This window comes from Charadrius vociferus, unplaced genomic scaffold, assembly GCF_000708025.1.
Source record: "Charadrius vociferus isolate BGI_N301 unplaced genomic scaffold, ASM70802v2 scaffold562, whole genome shotgun sequence".
Taxonomy (NCBI): domain Eukaryota; kingdom Metazoa; phylum Chordata; class Aves; order Charadriiformes; family Charadriidae; genus Charadrius; species Charadrius vociferus.
In genome coordinates this window covers 522,228-537,267 of record NW_009647234.1, presented here as the reverse complement: position 1 = coordinate 537,267, position 15,040 = coordinate 522,228, and the positions used below count along the sequence as shown (strand labels likewise).

Below are 15,040 nucleotides of genomic sequence, written 5' to 3'. Positions count from 1 at the left end.
CCGGTCCTGGCCTGGCCGCGCCGTTACCGGTGCCGCGGGGCTCAGGCGACTCTGTGCGCCCGCCCGGGCGGAGGCGGTGGGTAGCTTGCCGCGGGCCAGGTCGGGGCGCGGGGCCGGGCTCCCCCGAGCACGGCAGTGAGTGGGCGCCGGTGACTGCGCCGCTGTCATTCACTCTGCCGGGCCGCTCCCCGCGGGACACACCGGGGCCGTGCGGCGCTGGGAGCGCGTCTGCCGGTGCAGAGCCACAGCGTGGTCTCCGGTGCCGGCGCCTTCAGCCTGTGTGGCAGGGGGAACCACGCTGAGGGCAGCCGGCCGTAGTCTGACGGCAAAATGCCCAGTATTGGCACAGAGCCGCTTCTTTGCGCTCTGTGTGAGCCCGTGAGCTGGGGACCTTCTCCTGAGCGCACCGAGAGCAGCAGTGTGTATTGGGGAATGGAAAACATGCCACGCAGAACAGCTGATGTGATCTCACAGTAATGTTGTGAACCCCAAAATGCCCAGAATTCCTTTATTTCCCACAATAGCATAACTCAAAGGCTGACCTCAAAATGAGTGAAGAGCCTGACTTCCATATGGCTGCTTCGCTGAGAGGCACCCCTTCACTTGGGAGAGTCACTGGCTGTGGAGCAGTTCTTGCCTTGTAAACATGTGTCTCTGCCATGTTGTAGATGCTGCGGGGGTTTCTGAGTGTCCTGGTTCAGATTAGCAGTTTTGTTTTGTTTTGCCAGATTTCACTTTGTTTTGAGAGCAGACTGGGGAATATGTATTTTAAAAAATTCCTAAATTTAAGCCAGGTCTGAATTTGGAAATTATTTTATCATGAGTGTTCTGCACCAGCTGATGGATAGAGCTGATTAAAAATTTCCATGTGAGGCCATGAAAGATGAAAGCGGTGTTTGCTAAGAACTGGTACTGTGGTGCTTTTTGCAGCCCAGTGAGCCATTCCTGGTTTGACGTAAGCCACCTTCATCAAGAGCCTGGTCAAGCTGGAGTGAGACTCAGGAATGTGCACTGGCTGACATCACTTCTTCTGTTCCAGTGTTTGAGTTAATGAGCCTTTACAGGCAGCGCCGTCTCTGCCAACGATCTCGGGGGCACCAGTCCTAGATTAAGGGTCTTTCTGGATTTTGTGGATGTGCTTCTGGTCTAGTGAACAAAACTGCTAGGGCGGTGTGTGCTGTCCTTGCGTATTTACATGTGTTCTCATTTTTCACTTAGAAATAAACATGGTAAAGTGATTAAGCCTCTGCAGTATCAGTCAACAGTGGCACCGGGCACAGTTGCAAGAGTGGAACCAAATATTAAATGGTTTGGTGAGTTTTTTTCAACTTTCAGACGCAGCAAGCTTAAAAACTGTTGAACTTCTTGTGTTTGGAGGGTGTTTACTTTGGAATTGTGGTCCCGGTGCTGTGTGGCACAGATACTGAAAATGAAGGTGAAGGACCCTCCCTCTAGGCATGGGTATTGGGGTATTGGCTTATACTTTGTATGTGCCTGTACTTTAGGTGTTTGCTTTCCATGCAGTCCTCTAAAGTGTGGTTACTCTCTCTCCTTCGGTAATTTTCTGGGGTTTGCCGATGTGTTTTCATGCTGTAGCTTATGTATGTTAAGTGTCCTAGGGATAATTGTAAAATTTTCTCTAAATGGTGGGAAAGAAAGGGATTGGCTTACTTATGCTAATTTGGGGTTTGTCTCAAGTAGAATCCTCTGTCTTTTGTCACTGGTATTTTTGATTCCAGATAGAGTATTAATATTTTATTAGTGTACCCGGGGTCTTTAAAGCAGTTGAGATGAGGAATGGTCAGGTGCAATATTGATTTTCATATGCAGGAAATACTCGTGTGATCAAGCAATCATCCCTACAGAAATTTCAAGAAGAGATGGATACTGTCATGAAAGATCCTTACAGAGTGGTCATGAAGCAAAGGAAGTTGCCAATGTCCCTTTTCTATGATCGGATTAAACCACATGTGAGTATCATTCATCTGTACAGGGTGAAGGCTGGGTTACGTGCACAAAGGTGTCGTGAATATTATTTATCTGTGGGCAATTGTGCTGTCTTGTTCAGCCTGGTGAAATGTTGAGTTCTAGAAGCATTGGGAGGGGCAATGGGAGCAGACAACCTGGGGAAGGATGTTTTTGAGGGCCTATCACTGTGGTGTCAAATGTAAAGGCAAAGAAACAGTGTATTATTTCCCTGTAGCTTCTAAGAAGTTCTGTTATTTATTAGAAGTTCTCATTTTCTGATAGGAAACTTACCCTAAAACATCCTACGTTAGAGCCTGAGCTTAGGATGACTGTAGTAGCTTGCCACCTTATGTTCTAATGCTTCTAATAGCTCGTGTGGCAGAGGGACCTTCTTTGAGGATGCTTCTCACTGCAGACATTCTTCGTGTGATTAATTTAAACTCAAATATGTGGGTTTTGTATTGAATCAGAAATTCTTGTGCTTGCAGGCTTCATTTATAGTATATCAAGTTTTAGTTATTACCAGGTTTCTTTCATGACAACTGAAATATTATTTTGGTCTCTAGCTAGCTATTTTTTTCATATGGAAACTTTCCAGCTTTATGTCATAAAAATGTTACCTAAATTAAGGAAAAAGTTCTAAGAAACTAGAATGTCCATTACAAAAACAAATTACTTCTTTCAGCAATGAATTGTATGCTGTTCCAAGAAAAGCTAGCATTCGTTACAGGCATTAAAATCTACAGTTTTGATTGTAATTGTCCCTGACAAAACTCTGAATTTGGCGAGATTTGTGCACTTGTTAGAAAAATAAGAACTGATCAAAGATAGCAGCTGAATTTTCATCATTGTAGCTTTAACTACATTTGACATCATTTATGGTGAAAGAACTGAAGCATAGTTCTTTGGCAAGTGCAGTGTGGTTTGTTGCTTATTAAATACCCACCCTTACGTTTCTCAAAGATTAAGGTGGAAAACTCAAACATTATTAGGAAAGTGCCTGTAACTCTTGTCACAGGTTGTGGAGTTGCATTGAATTAAGGTCTTGTACACTGTATGTCAGTGTGGAAAAAACAGTGGTTTTGGGTTTTTTACCAACCTGTCTTTCCTTAGACCTCCAGAGTTCACATTCTTGACACAGAAACATTTGAAACAACGTTTGGCCCCAAATCACAGAGGAAAAGACCAAATCTTTCTGCAAGTGATGTGCAGTCTCTGGTGGAGAATGCTGAAGCCTCATCAGGAGCTTATGATCAGGGCAAGGACCGAGACCTAGTGACAGAAGACACTGGTGTAAGGTAAATAGAAAGGAGAAATTATTCATTGTTTACATTTCTGAAAAGCCAGCTTTATTTTTAAAGAAGTATCAAGTACATTCATCGATGCTGTTACTGTATGAGGAGTAACAAATGTGAAATTAGCTGAATTTAGGATTTTTTTTAATCCTGTTTTGTCCCTGTGTATTTAACCAAACTCTTGCTTCCATGGGACCCTTCTGTCTCTATTCATAATTTGTTTTCTGTTGCATGTCAAAATATCTCCAAACTCATGTTTTGGTTTAATAGGGAATTCGCCAGTGGGCAGATAGGAATCTTTGAAAGAGTGCATGTTTGTGGGATCTTTCTGCAAATGGGTAGACTGAAGGTGGAGGATGGGGAGAGGGGCTAAATCCCAGCTCGCTGTTACTTGGGCCTCGTCTCCTCTTTTGTCTGTAAATGGCTTTAGAGAAGATAACGCTGTAACCCTCTTATTGTGGTTGCTCATGTCTCTGGTAATCCACTTCCAGGGATGAAGCACAAGAGGAAATATTTAAGAAAGGACAGTCAAAAAGAATCTGGGGTGAGCTCTACAAGGTAGGCAACGTTTATAATTTGCAGCAGACTTGTGTCTGTCTTTCAGCCTTTATGAAGTCAGGTGCTTCAGCACAGCATTGGAAATCCTATACAGCAATAATCAGAAAAGCTCTGAAAACCACTTTTTGCTCTGTTAGGGAAGCTTTGATACAATTGGGTTTGCTGTAAAGTTTCTTAGAAACGTTAAGACAGTGAATTTCTTCATGCAGAAATGTCCTGAGGTTGTCATTCCCTTCCCTGCTTTCCTGTCAGCCTGTTGAACTGACTGACTTGAAACCATACATCCTTTTTCTGGTACTGATACAGTACATAAATACAAACAGAAAAAGGCAGCTGTAGGAGACAGCAGAGATTCATTTTCAAATCTCTGCCTGACAGCTTGATTCTTGAGCTCTTGTCCCGCTGGAACAAACACCCTTTTAATATATGATCTAGAGGTGGACTGGCAGAGGAGAGGTAGGAGCTTATGTTAGATTCCTGGGGCTTTACCACAGATAAACCAGCCAGGTGCCCTTAAGTTTCTTTAGGCTAAAAACATCTGATGTGTTGATAGGGTCGTCTTTGGAGGGCTCTGCCCCTCAGTTTCCCTTGAGCCATCTTGACTGCTAGAGGAATAGAGACTTGAGAATGAATTAGGGCTGTAAGAGCAGTTTGTGTGCTCTGTGACTGGTAGGCGTGAAGTTGCCTGACTCTGCTCTGAATTTCTGAATGTAGCTTAAACCCTTTTAATTTAGATCTTAAAGTGCTGGGAATGATACAGCAAAACAGATTTCAGTAAGACGCTGCCAAAAATGCAGGAAATAGCTGTGAAACAAATTTACTTGGCTTGAAGCAAGTCATAAAATGACAGCTCCCTGCTGTAGATGCTTAGTGGACTAACAGCAGGTTCCTACTTGGTTGTGTGTTTCATATTGATCCAGAAAACATACTTTATATCCTGTTCCTTCATGAAATGGCAGAATTGAATTGCTGCAGAATGGATGGCAAACATTGTTTTTGTCTACTGAAGCAATTAATTTTCCTGTTTGGGTGCCGTGTTTTCTTTCCCAAGGGCTGTGAGCATCTTCCTGGTGCACAAGAACAGGTAAAAGCTATTCAGCTGTCCAGCCTGAGCTTGGAGGGGAGTTAGGAGAAGAGAGAGTGGAGGATCAACGAATATTAGTCTGAGCTTCACTAGTCTATGGGGAAGTAACAGTTGTTCATGAAGGATACAAGGTTTTTTAATTAACAATGTAGTTTAGAAAATTACTGGTTTTCATTTTGGAGGTATCGATGTCTTGCTTCCTGTAAAATACTTTCCTTCTCTGATTTTTTTTTTTTTTCCCAGGTGATAGACTCATCAGATGTTGTCGTTCAAGTTCTTGATGCCAGGGATCCCATGGGTACCCGCTCCCCTCATGTGGAATCTTACCTTAAAAAGGAGAAACACTGGAAACATCTCATTTTTGTCCTGAACAAATGTGATCTTGTTCCTACCTGGGCTACTGTAAGCACAGTCCTGCCTGTTATTCCATGGACCTTCTTTGTTCCTTTTGTTGCCTCTGCCTTGATTCTGTTGCCAGTCTTCGTGCTGGTCTCAAAGGGCATAATGGAACTGGGTCAATGGGAACTCTCTGCTTGCCTGCTTATAAAAGTAACAATTACAATGTAAATCTGTCCAAGTTCGGCTGAGTTGAGCAACACTTACCAGCCACAAATTCTCTACTTCCTCTGTCTGGATTTAACAGTTCAGCTGATGTCTCCAGAGTATGCTAAATGTTAGTCCGCTTAAGATCCATATCCACCACAGCTGGTTTGCTTTATATTGTTAAACTAATTAGTTTTAGCTAGCAGTGAAGGCGTTTTTGGGAAATTGTTTGTCTTTTATAAAAACAATACTCAGTTCTTTTAGCTATTGGGTTGGTGAAATGCTTCAAAGGTTCTTACATAGCAATTTTCATAGACAGTTGCATTTGTGACCCAAGTGAAGATGCTGTGTACTTCTGCTCATAAGCAGATTGTTTCACCACCTCCGCAGCGCAGGATCCCTAACCGAGTAATGTTTTCCTCCTTAGAAGCGCTGGGTTGCTGTCCTTTCCCAGGAGTATCCAACACTTGCTTTTCACGCCAGCCTCACAAACCCTTTTGGCAAAGGTGCTTTCATACAGCTTTTAAGGCAGTTTGGAAAGGTACAGAACAATTTTGGGATTTGTATTGGTTTTTTGGGGGGTGGGAGGGTTTAGTGTGGAGTGTTGTTTTGTTAGTGTTTGGGGTTCGGTACACTTCCCTATGGACATTCTGTCAGCAAAAGACTCCATCAATAAAGCTCCCTTCTCTGAAGAGGAAATGGAAAATATTCCTTCAAATATGTTCAAAGTGTTTGTCAGGCTGAGGAGATCCAGAAAGAGTTGGTTTGACCATCGGTCTCCAGGCTAGGTTTCTTGTAGACAGAGTATCCCATTGACACCCTTATGTCTCATTTGAATGTGTAGAAGAGAGGAACATATTTCACACCTGTTTAGGTCCTGCATGTGTGCGTATTCTATTATGGTGTTCTCCTTTTAAGTGTCTTCATTTTTCCAAGAAAGGTACTTTCTTTCGCCTTTAGATTAGTTACTGTCTTTTCAAGCCACATTTGTATTCTATCCCCAGCTACTGTTTGTATTTGCTTGGTTTCTCAACCTAAATGATTTCTAAATAAGGCATTCACAAGTAATTTTAGAGCAACCAGGAATGCAAGGAGTTCACATCTTCCTTTTGAAGTAGCAGACATTTTCTTCAATGCTTGGAGTTCTTGGATGGCGAGTTGGTTGTGCCCTTGTAGATTTCTCCTGATAGACAAGAGCTGATCTCATTTTTTAACTTGTTACTCTGGAGTCCCCTTTGCTTTCCAACATGGTGAAAAGTGTTCAGAACTGTAGCAGTAACTCTGTCTTTCTCTATGAGGTGCCAAAAAGATGTGTTATTTCTTAACAGTTACACTCTGACAAGAAACAGATCAGCGTGGGTTTCATTGGTTATCCGAATGTTGGCAAAAGCTCAGTGATCAATACATTACGGTCTAAGAAGGTCTGCAATGTGGCCCCTATTGCAGGTGAAACAAAGGTAGGAGGAGATCCCTACATTAAAGACAAAAATTAATTATGTAAGTGCATTGTCAAAGGCAGAATTCATGTAAAATTAGCTCAGTGACATTTTTTTAAGTTTATGGGGAACTACTGATCTCTTTCAGGTGTGGCAATACATTACCTTGATGCGGCGGATTTTTCTCATCGACTGCCCAGGTGTAGTTTATCCCTCTGGAGACACAGAAACAGACATTGTGCTGAAGGGAGTGGTATGTATCTGCAATAAATGACGGAAAATCTTTGCTGTGGTCAATGGGATGTGTTCAAAAGAAATTAATACACATTTTCCAAAGGGTTGATGCTCTGCTATTCACTTTCAGGTTCAAGTTGAGAAGATTAAGAGCCCTGAAGATCATATTGGTGCTGTGCTGGAAAGAGCCAAACCAGAGTACATCAGAAAGACGTACAAAATTGATTCCTGGAAGGATACAGAAGACTTCCTGGAGAAACTTGCTTCTAGGACTGGAAAACTGCTAAAGGTGTGACAACTTTCTGCATTTGCAGGCTGGAAGAGCATGTGGCCTGTTACTGAACATGGAAAATATGAATGTTTCTGTTGCTTACAGGTAATAGAAGGGTGGTGTGCCCTGCAAACATGGACGTAAATTGTTACTGGGTTCTTTCAGGGTGGTGAGCCTGATGTGCAAACTGTGAGCAAGATGGTTCTCAATGATTGGCAGAGGGGCAGAATTCCTTTCTTTGTGAAGCCGCCAAATGCAGAAACAGGTCCCCAGGTGAGAATGTGATGCTCGTGCCTCTTCTTGCATATTGCTCAGTTTTCCTAATGGTATTCACTGTTGTTTTTCCCAGAGTGCCATGTAATGTGGGTGCTGCAGCTCTTGGGCTCTGCCCAAGTCTGGCGATTCAGGTGGCACTCACTTGAATTTGGTGCGGACTAGGTAGCGGTCCTCTTTAGAGATGTCTGAGCTATTTTACGATCATCGGACTACTCAAATGTCAGTAATTGTCACATGTTAGCCTGTCATCTCAGGCTTTTTTTGAAGAGATGAAATGGAAATTGCTCGCAGAGATGGTGGGAGAGACTTTGTGGATGATATATCCATTACACTCTTTCTTGTAGCCTCCTGCGTTGGAAGTAGATAAGACATCAAGTCAAGATAATAATGAGGAGAAAATCTCTGAGTCGGTAGCATCAAGTGTGGAGCCAGCAGAAGAGAAAAATAATACAGACACTGAAATGAAGCAACTCATGGCACATGTTCGGCAGAACTTTGGGAGGATTAATGTGGCACCTCAGTTCTCGGAAGAAGACCTGGTTCCTGTAGATGTGCCCGGCTTTGAGGAAACAGACAACGATTCTTCTGGAGAGGAGGAGCAGGAAGAGGAGAAAGAGGAAAATGAGCAACATCAAGATTCAGTAGAGGAGGAATCACAGTTGGCTGTACCAGGTGCCAGGGAGAGCTCTAAGGCAGTTCTTCAGGCTTTGGATGAGAAGATTGCAAAATACAAAAAATTTCTGGATAAAGCCAAAGCAAAGAGATTCTCAGCGATAAGGTATTTGAATCTTTTCAGTGACTCAAATATTTTGCAGGAGAGGAAAAGGGTTAATGTGGTTTTGCTGTAGTTTCACTCCATTCATGACTTACTTGAGTGGTTGCTCTGTGTTGCCACACACAAGTTGCCCCAGCCTATCTAGTTTAGCCATAAACATTTGAACTTTGGCTAAGCAGCCGTTTGGTTTTGAAAGATTATTCCAAGAAGTCCTATTTACCAGCACAACTAAAAACGTTCTCGTTTGGAAAGCTGCCTCTTAAGCTGTGGATTAGAAATGTTGTTTGTATTCTAGGTAGCAATATTACATCCTTGGATCTCTCCTTGATGTTGGGTTCTTTCTAGAGCAATACCAAGGCTAATGTCCTACCTGCATATGCCAGCTCGGTCTCCATGCGTGTACGAGGGTATCCTAGTGCATACAGCAGGCCCAGTTTTAGCAAAGCTCGTCCACCAGCTTTGTGAGGACTGAGATTTCAAGGTTAAGTCTTATATTTTGTCTGTTTGTGCAGCGCACAAGCCCAGTAACTCCAGAGACAAGATTACTGTAATAGGTTTATTAGGTGCAGGGGTTGTGGCTTTGTTGCTGACAAGCTACTGGGATCTGTTGGAGACTGATCACTTCTTGGAGGTGGCTACATTTTGTGTTACGACGTTATTTTGTTGCTTATTTTATCTTTTGTAGAATCCCCAAGCAGCTGAGTGAAAAAGTGTTTGCAAAATCCATGCAGAAGTCTGAAGAACCCAAAGAAATTGAAAACAGAGGTAAAATAAGATTAACAAGATTAATAGATATTCTTAATCTACATTTGGAAATCCCATAGGCAAGATAAGAGAGGTCGTTAGGGGGAAAAGCATTCATTAGCTCCTGATTGCAGTTTCTTTTTCCCCTAAAGCTATTTAAATCTTCCCATAGCTGACCTAAGGGCTGCCTGATGACCTTGCTGTAGCCTTTCTGAGCACACCTGTCTGTAGAGTAAGATATGTCCCTCTGCTAGTGAGTGAGGGTAAAGCGAAGACAAATGTTGTATTTCCAAAAAAATGGTGCTATGGACAGATTGCAGTCTGAGCAACCTCCGTTCCACACAGTGTGATATTACGCAGAAAGGAGTGGAAGGGTTTATGACATTATAAAAGCACGGAGATGCTTCAGGCTATAGGTTTTACTGTGGTGACTTCAAGAGTCTGTGGCTTCAGTTTCCATAGTAAGTGTGATTAAAGGCAAAATCATAGGAGAGAACCCTATTCTGACAAGACTGTGAAATTCTTCTGGACTTGCATGGGGCTTGAAGGAATCTGCTTCTCAGGAGCAGTTTTCATAGTAATAGTGAGTGATTCTCTGGTAAATAACGTGTGTTGTTTTGGTGGAAGCTACTAAAACACAACCAAAGGAATGCTTTGCGGAAGTAGATGTGGTGGTGACCCCAGTCTTAAATTCTGCAAACAAATGGGTGTTTTGGAAGATGCCTGAGTCTGTGATCTCTGCTGTTTGCAGGCAGCACAGAGAAGAAAAGAAAAAGGAACGCAGAAGATGAGGGTGATGGTGGCGACCATTTGGGTAAACAGCCTTGCAAGAAACTGACGTCCAAAGAAGTAAGTGTGACTTCTTGTAGTACAACAGATGAGGAGAGTAGTAGAGCTGGCTTTCTTTTTCTAGATAGATTGCCCATTATCACTTAAGAGCTTTGAGACTGGGCACTAGTAGGAGGGAGAGAGCACGGGGGCTGTAGCAGAGGTTGGAGGAATGTGAAGACAGGGTCACTTGCTGCTGAAGTGACATGTGATGTAGATGTGACCCATGAAAGGGTCCAGCAGGTAACCATGACAGAAAGAGTTGTGTTGAAGGGGAGAATCCTTTGTGGGCAGCTGTTTGCTTTCAGTGTTAGCTTGCACACTGGTGCTGTTAAGAGAGGAGGGGTCTAAATGCTGGGAGAATTTGGAGCTAGATGGGCAGTCCTGTTCTGTCTTCAGAGAGAGGTGCTGCTGCTTCTTTGTGTTCATGTTGGTCAAGTCTAAACAATTCTTCTCGAATAACTTAAATACCAACTGAAATTGTCTGTAGGATTTTGAAAGCAAACTTGTACAGCAAGGGGTTTTGCATTGCTGTGGACTGTTAGGACTGTCAGAGGGGAGCGGAAGACTGAATTTTGTTATGAATGTTCTGTCGCATCTTCTGTTAAAAGACCTGTTACGTGACTATGCATGTCAGGTCGCTTCTTCTATCTTGTTTACTACTTTTGTAAAGATTGAAGTGTATCTTCCTATGTAACATTTTAAGAGCATGGGTGGGTAGATTCCATATAGATATCCATATATTCACATCAGTAATGTTTTGTTTTAAATTACTTATTTTACTTAAGGCATGTGGAATGCAAAGTGAACAACATTTGGAAGAATGCAAACAAATTCAGGCTATGGATACTGTGGATTTGCTAATGTGTTTTTTGTGTATTTACAGAGAAGACGAGCTGAGAGGCAGCAGCGCTCCAAGAAAGTTGGAGTCCGGTATTATGAAACTCACAACGTGAAAAATAAGAATAAGAACAAGAAAAAAACTGGCTTGGAGGAACAAAGATCAAAGCACAAAAAATACAAACATAAGCAATAACGGCTTATTCTATTAAATTTTACATAAAACAGCTCTAGTATGCAGTGGCTTTTTTTTAATATAAAACTTGTAGTTCCCATTCAAAGCTTAGTTTGACTTGTCTGTCTTGTTCCCAGGAGTAGCATCTCACTCTTTGTTTCTGCATCATCTGAAAGTTCTTTATGCAACTGGAGATCGTGGTATTTCCACATCGCCGTCTAAGGCCAGTAAACACTGCATTGGCAAAGCATATCCCAAAGTGTTATTCAGTGGTGGTGTTGGGTTGTTTGGTTGTTTGGTTTGTTTTTTCTGGAAACTGGCTTTATGGAATTTTTCTTATGACTGCAGCGAATTATCTTTCCCATGTCTGCTTGCTGTGTATAACCAGCTAGTTACACAGGTACCTCAAGTAAAGATCTCATTTGCTTCCACTGAGAAGTGATGTTTGGAATGGTATCACGCCCCTCTGTTTCATTAGAAATCACCACGTAGAGAGCTTTGGTGTTGCTCACCCTGGGTTACTACCAATGGTTCTGACGAGGGATTTTGATGTACAGTTAACAGCAACTTGTGTGTACTCAAGGAAATGCCCTCCAAACACCCATCCAAGGATTACCTGCAATTTGTTTCATAGTGAACATGGCTTGCATTTATTGTAGATGCTTCATATATTGTTTCTGAATTTTCTACAACATTTTCAAAGTAATAATATTACAGAGATGCTTGCATGTAAAAATGTTTATTAGTTTATTGCTTTGAAGGTCATCTAGCATATTACCAACAGGCAAGTCCCAGACAGGTTCACTATTGAAGGAGCTGAATGCTGAGATGGCATTGAAAGAGGGTGCAGTAACTAAGCTCTTGAATTTCAACTCTTCAAGAGAAAAAGAAAGAAATAATAGAATTACACTGCCTTCAGTTACCGGTAAGTGAAAATTCAAGATTGTTTTATGAAGACAAATCTTTGTCACTAATTGCAAACTTCTTACTCTTGACAGCTCTTCTGAGCACTGCCTGGAGGACTGCAAAAAAATCTACTTATTTGGTGCAATGATGCTTTCAAGTTGGGCCTGAAAAACAAATGAGACAGTAAGTCAAATTAGATTCAACCTAGAAAATAAACCCGCATTGCTGAAAAGTGATAAATTGTCTGTTGGATATTCAAAGCAAGGAGCTGAGGGATGCTGCAATACTTCAAGAGGAGCAGGCCAGGGTTTTTTTCCCTAGCTATTCCATTCCTTACTACATGTTTTATAAATTAGCTTTTCATTCTTGGCATACACACTTGTTGCATTCTGAGAAGAAAAGAGCTGGCCTTGGTTCCATACAATGAGACTCGTTTTATAATGTAAAGCATTGAAGAGGAAATTAAATAAAAGCTGTTGAAACAGTGGTCTGAATTCTCTGATTTCAGGCTGGACTACGTTAGTCAAATTAAATATTTGGCGCTCTAGCATTTGGAACACAAACTCTGACTCTGGGACAAAAGTAACTGGGAACAGCAAGTTTTTCAGTTCCTGAGACAACCCAATTAGATGCCCAATTAGATTGATCAGAGCGCTACCCATGCTTAGGGAGCGTGTAGGGGATAAGGCTTCCAGGACTCTTAGATTGTCCTCTTCCTAGAGCTGCCATCAAAATAAACTACAACAGTGGTGTACGTGCAGCTGTTGGAATACTTGTACTTCAAGGAAGAAGTGGACTCACTGGCAACACGTATTTGATCTAACAGTTATTCCACTTTGTGCCCTAAAATGTTTCAAGATGACCTGAAGACATTAATGGTTTAGAAAGGAGAAATTGTAGGAACAGTGAAGATAAGGAAAGCAGGTTGGTGTAAAGGACGTGTTTTTAGCTGTAGCCAGAAACATTTAACGTTGTTTATGGGAATATTTTTTCTTTACTCAAAAGATGTGGGTTTTTTTCCTTTCAAAAGCAAGGTAATGAGCAGAAGCTCTGTTTTCAGCAAAGCAGCATGCACAAAATTACTCCTGTAATCTTGCAGTCCCTACTGCCTAAGTACACAATTGTTATTAGGTAATATTGAATGTTAAATGGTGTGTCTTGTTATGGGGAGTCAACTTTAATGGCCAACAGCAAAAAAAACAAAGCATCTTAATTTGCCTTCACTAGATTTTCTGTTTTGTAGTTGAGAAGGCGTGCTAACTATTATAACCTTGCAATCAAGTTAAGCAGAAATAGATTCCTGGAGTATCGGTCAAGTTTGAAGCCTCTGCGTTTGGGGTTCAGCTGCATGCATCTGCTCTTCTCCAGCTGACTGTAACAATTTAGCATTTTCTGAACAATTTCTGATCTCTCCCTGGCAAATGTGTGTATGACAAGAATTCAATTAATCAGACCTGCTGTTTGCATCGTCAGGTTTGCTAGTAATGACCAATAGCTGACTTTGCATTCTCTACTTCCTTGCTTGCTAAAACACTATTTTGCCATTTCGCTGAGAATTTAAAGAAAGTGGAACATTAATACAAATGCATCATAAATGCAACACTTCTAAAATTATAAGGAGAAAGTTATTTTTATGTGTTTCTAATTACAAAATGAGAAGCTTTACCATTACTGTTTGGAATTGCACTTTTTTACTAACCTTCAGCTGTTGATTCGTTCGTTTCAGGAACTGAACCTCTTCAGTGTGTTTCTTCTCTTCTATCTGTCGCCTTTCATTTTCACGTTTTTCAATAGCTTCACATTTAGCTTTCTGTTCACTCACTTGTCTTTCCAACTCCCGCTTTTCCTCTTCTAGCTCTGCAATCTTGGAAAAGAGTAGAGATTCCCCAAGTTTTGTTTGGTAATAATCAATTTTCAGTTAAGATGGGACAAAGTTGTACATTGTACAGCCTTTAGAGTGTTCCAGATACAATAACAGATAATTTATGAAGTGCAATTAAGCCCTAGGAAAACAGTAAGAAGTATTTTGGTGATCTTTACTGCCATCTAGTGGACATAGAAATAACTGATTTCTTAGAAAATTTTATATGTAATATCCCTATGCTGTGTCATGTACAGAAAACTACATTATGGGGTTAACAGCCCAACTTACTCTTTTTTCCATGTCAGATTTGCCTTGCTCAGCTTGCAGTGCCTTACGCATGCCGAATGCAACACTGCTCTCGTACAGTGTCTGATAAGCAGCAATTGTCATTTGGATTTCATCCCTCACTCGAAGCAGCAGCAGTCCTCGCTCTGCGCAGTTAATTGTAGTTTCACGGATCAGTTCATCTTTAAAGAAAGGGAACAACGATCTAGTTAAAGTAGGTACTGTACATTTTTCTGGGAATGGTGGATACACGCAGGGTCCAGAGCTTGCTGTCTTTTACCTGTTCTCTGCATCTCAAAAGCAACATGGATTTACTAGAGATGGTCATAATTATTTTTTTTTGGTTACATTACAACTATCGCATCAAGTGCTACCCCATAAAAGCGGAGTGGTGGTACAGAACCTATGGTAACAACAGTGATACTGATCTACTAAAGCCATAACAGCAAACACCTAAAAATTTGTAATGATTTTCTGCAGTTATCAGGAAGCCTCCAGAAGAGTCAAGAGCCTTCATCCAGTCTCAGCACCATGTCATCAGTGTGTAAGAGTGCTTAACAGGTATGTATATGGTGTTTTAAGTTATTTTAAACTAACTGATGGGTTAAGTACAACTAAGAGAATTTTAAGCTTATTTGCATCTTTTATGTTGTAAAGGTATGCCTGCACAGACGTGTCTTTTGAGGGTCAGCTTTGTCAACAAGACATTGTACCATGCTCTGTGCGAAAGCTGACAGCGTGGCTAGATGTTTAGGGTCAGAGCCCTGCGGCTGCTAGAAGAGCAGCCCCTGCCCCGCGCAGCCCCCCTGGGCAGCCCCCTGCACCCTGCCCTGGGGGGACTGAGGCTGCTGGAAGGGACAGTGCTGGGGGAGTCGCAGCCCCCCAGGGCCCGGGGCGGCTGTGTTTTTTACGTTCCCTGTTCTGGCACTGACCAAAGCACTGCGAGTAGAGCTCCCTG

At 41.9% G+C, this 15,040-nt stretch overlaps 2 protein-coding genes across 2 annotated transcripts in view; one reads left to right on the top strand and one right to left on the bottom strand.

The window, feature by feature from the left end:
* The window catches only part of GNL2 (guanine nucleotide binding protein-like 2 (nucleolar)), a 15,531-nt gene extending 4,452 nt beyond the window's left edge, over positions 1 to 11,079 (top strand). Inside the window, exons 3-16 of the mRNA XM_009879876.1 lie at positions 1,219 to 1,313; positions 1,831 to 1,970; positions 3,082 to 3,266; positions 3,755 to 3,821; positions 5,149 to 5,307; positions 5,876 to 5,989; positions 6,777 to 6,905; positions 7,033 to 7,137; positions 7,249 to 7,407; positions 7,555 to 7,662; positions 8,010 to 8,443; positions 9,126 to 9,205; positions 9,936 to 10,033; positions 10,899 to 11,079. Coding sequence (XP_009878178.1) covers positions 1,219 to 1,313; positions 1,831 to 1,970; positions 3,082 to 3,266; positions 3,755 to 3,821; positions 5,149 to 5,307; positions 5,876 to 5,989; positions 6,777 to 6,905; positions 7,033 to 7,137; positions 7,249 to 7,407; positions 7,555 to 7,662; positions 8,010 to 8,443; positions 9,126 to 9,205; positions 9,936 to 10,033; positions 10,899 to 11,048 — 2,023 coding nt within the window. The 3' untranslated portion in view covers positions 11,049 to 11,079. The remainder of the gene's footprint in view (positions 1 to 1,218; positions 1,314 to 1,830; positions 1,971 to 3,081; positions 3,267 to 3,754; positions 3,822 to 5,148; positions 5,308 to 5,875; positions 5,990 to 6,776; positions 6,906 to 7,032; positions 7,138 to 7,248; positions 7,408 to 7,554; positions 7,663 to 8,009; positions 8,444 to 9,125; positions 9,206 to 9,935; positions 10,034 to 10,898) is intronic.
* A 982-nt stretch (positions 11,080 to 12,061) lies between these two features.
* DNALI1 (dynein, axonemal, light intermediate chain 1) lies at positions 12,062 to 15,039 on the bottom strand (the record flags this gene model as incomplete). The annotated part of the gene is made up of 4 exons (XM_009879874.1): positions 12,062 to 12,097; positions 13,633 to 13,797; positions 14,086 to 14,264; positions 15,015 to 15,039. Coding segments are annotated over 4 exons (405 nt in total), but the record flags the coding sequence as incomplete, so codon positions are not given.
* Between the last annotated feature and the right edge of the window lies 1 nt (position 15,040).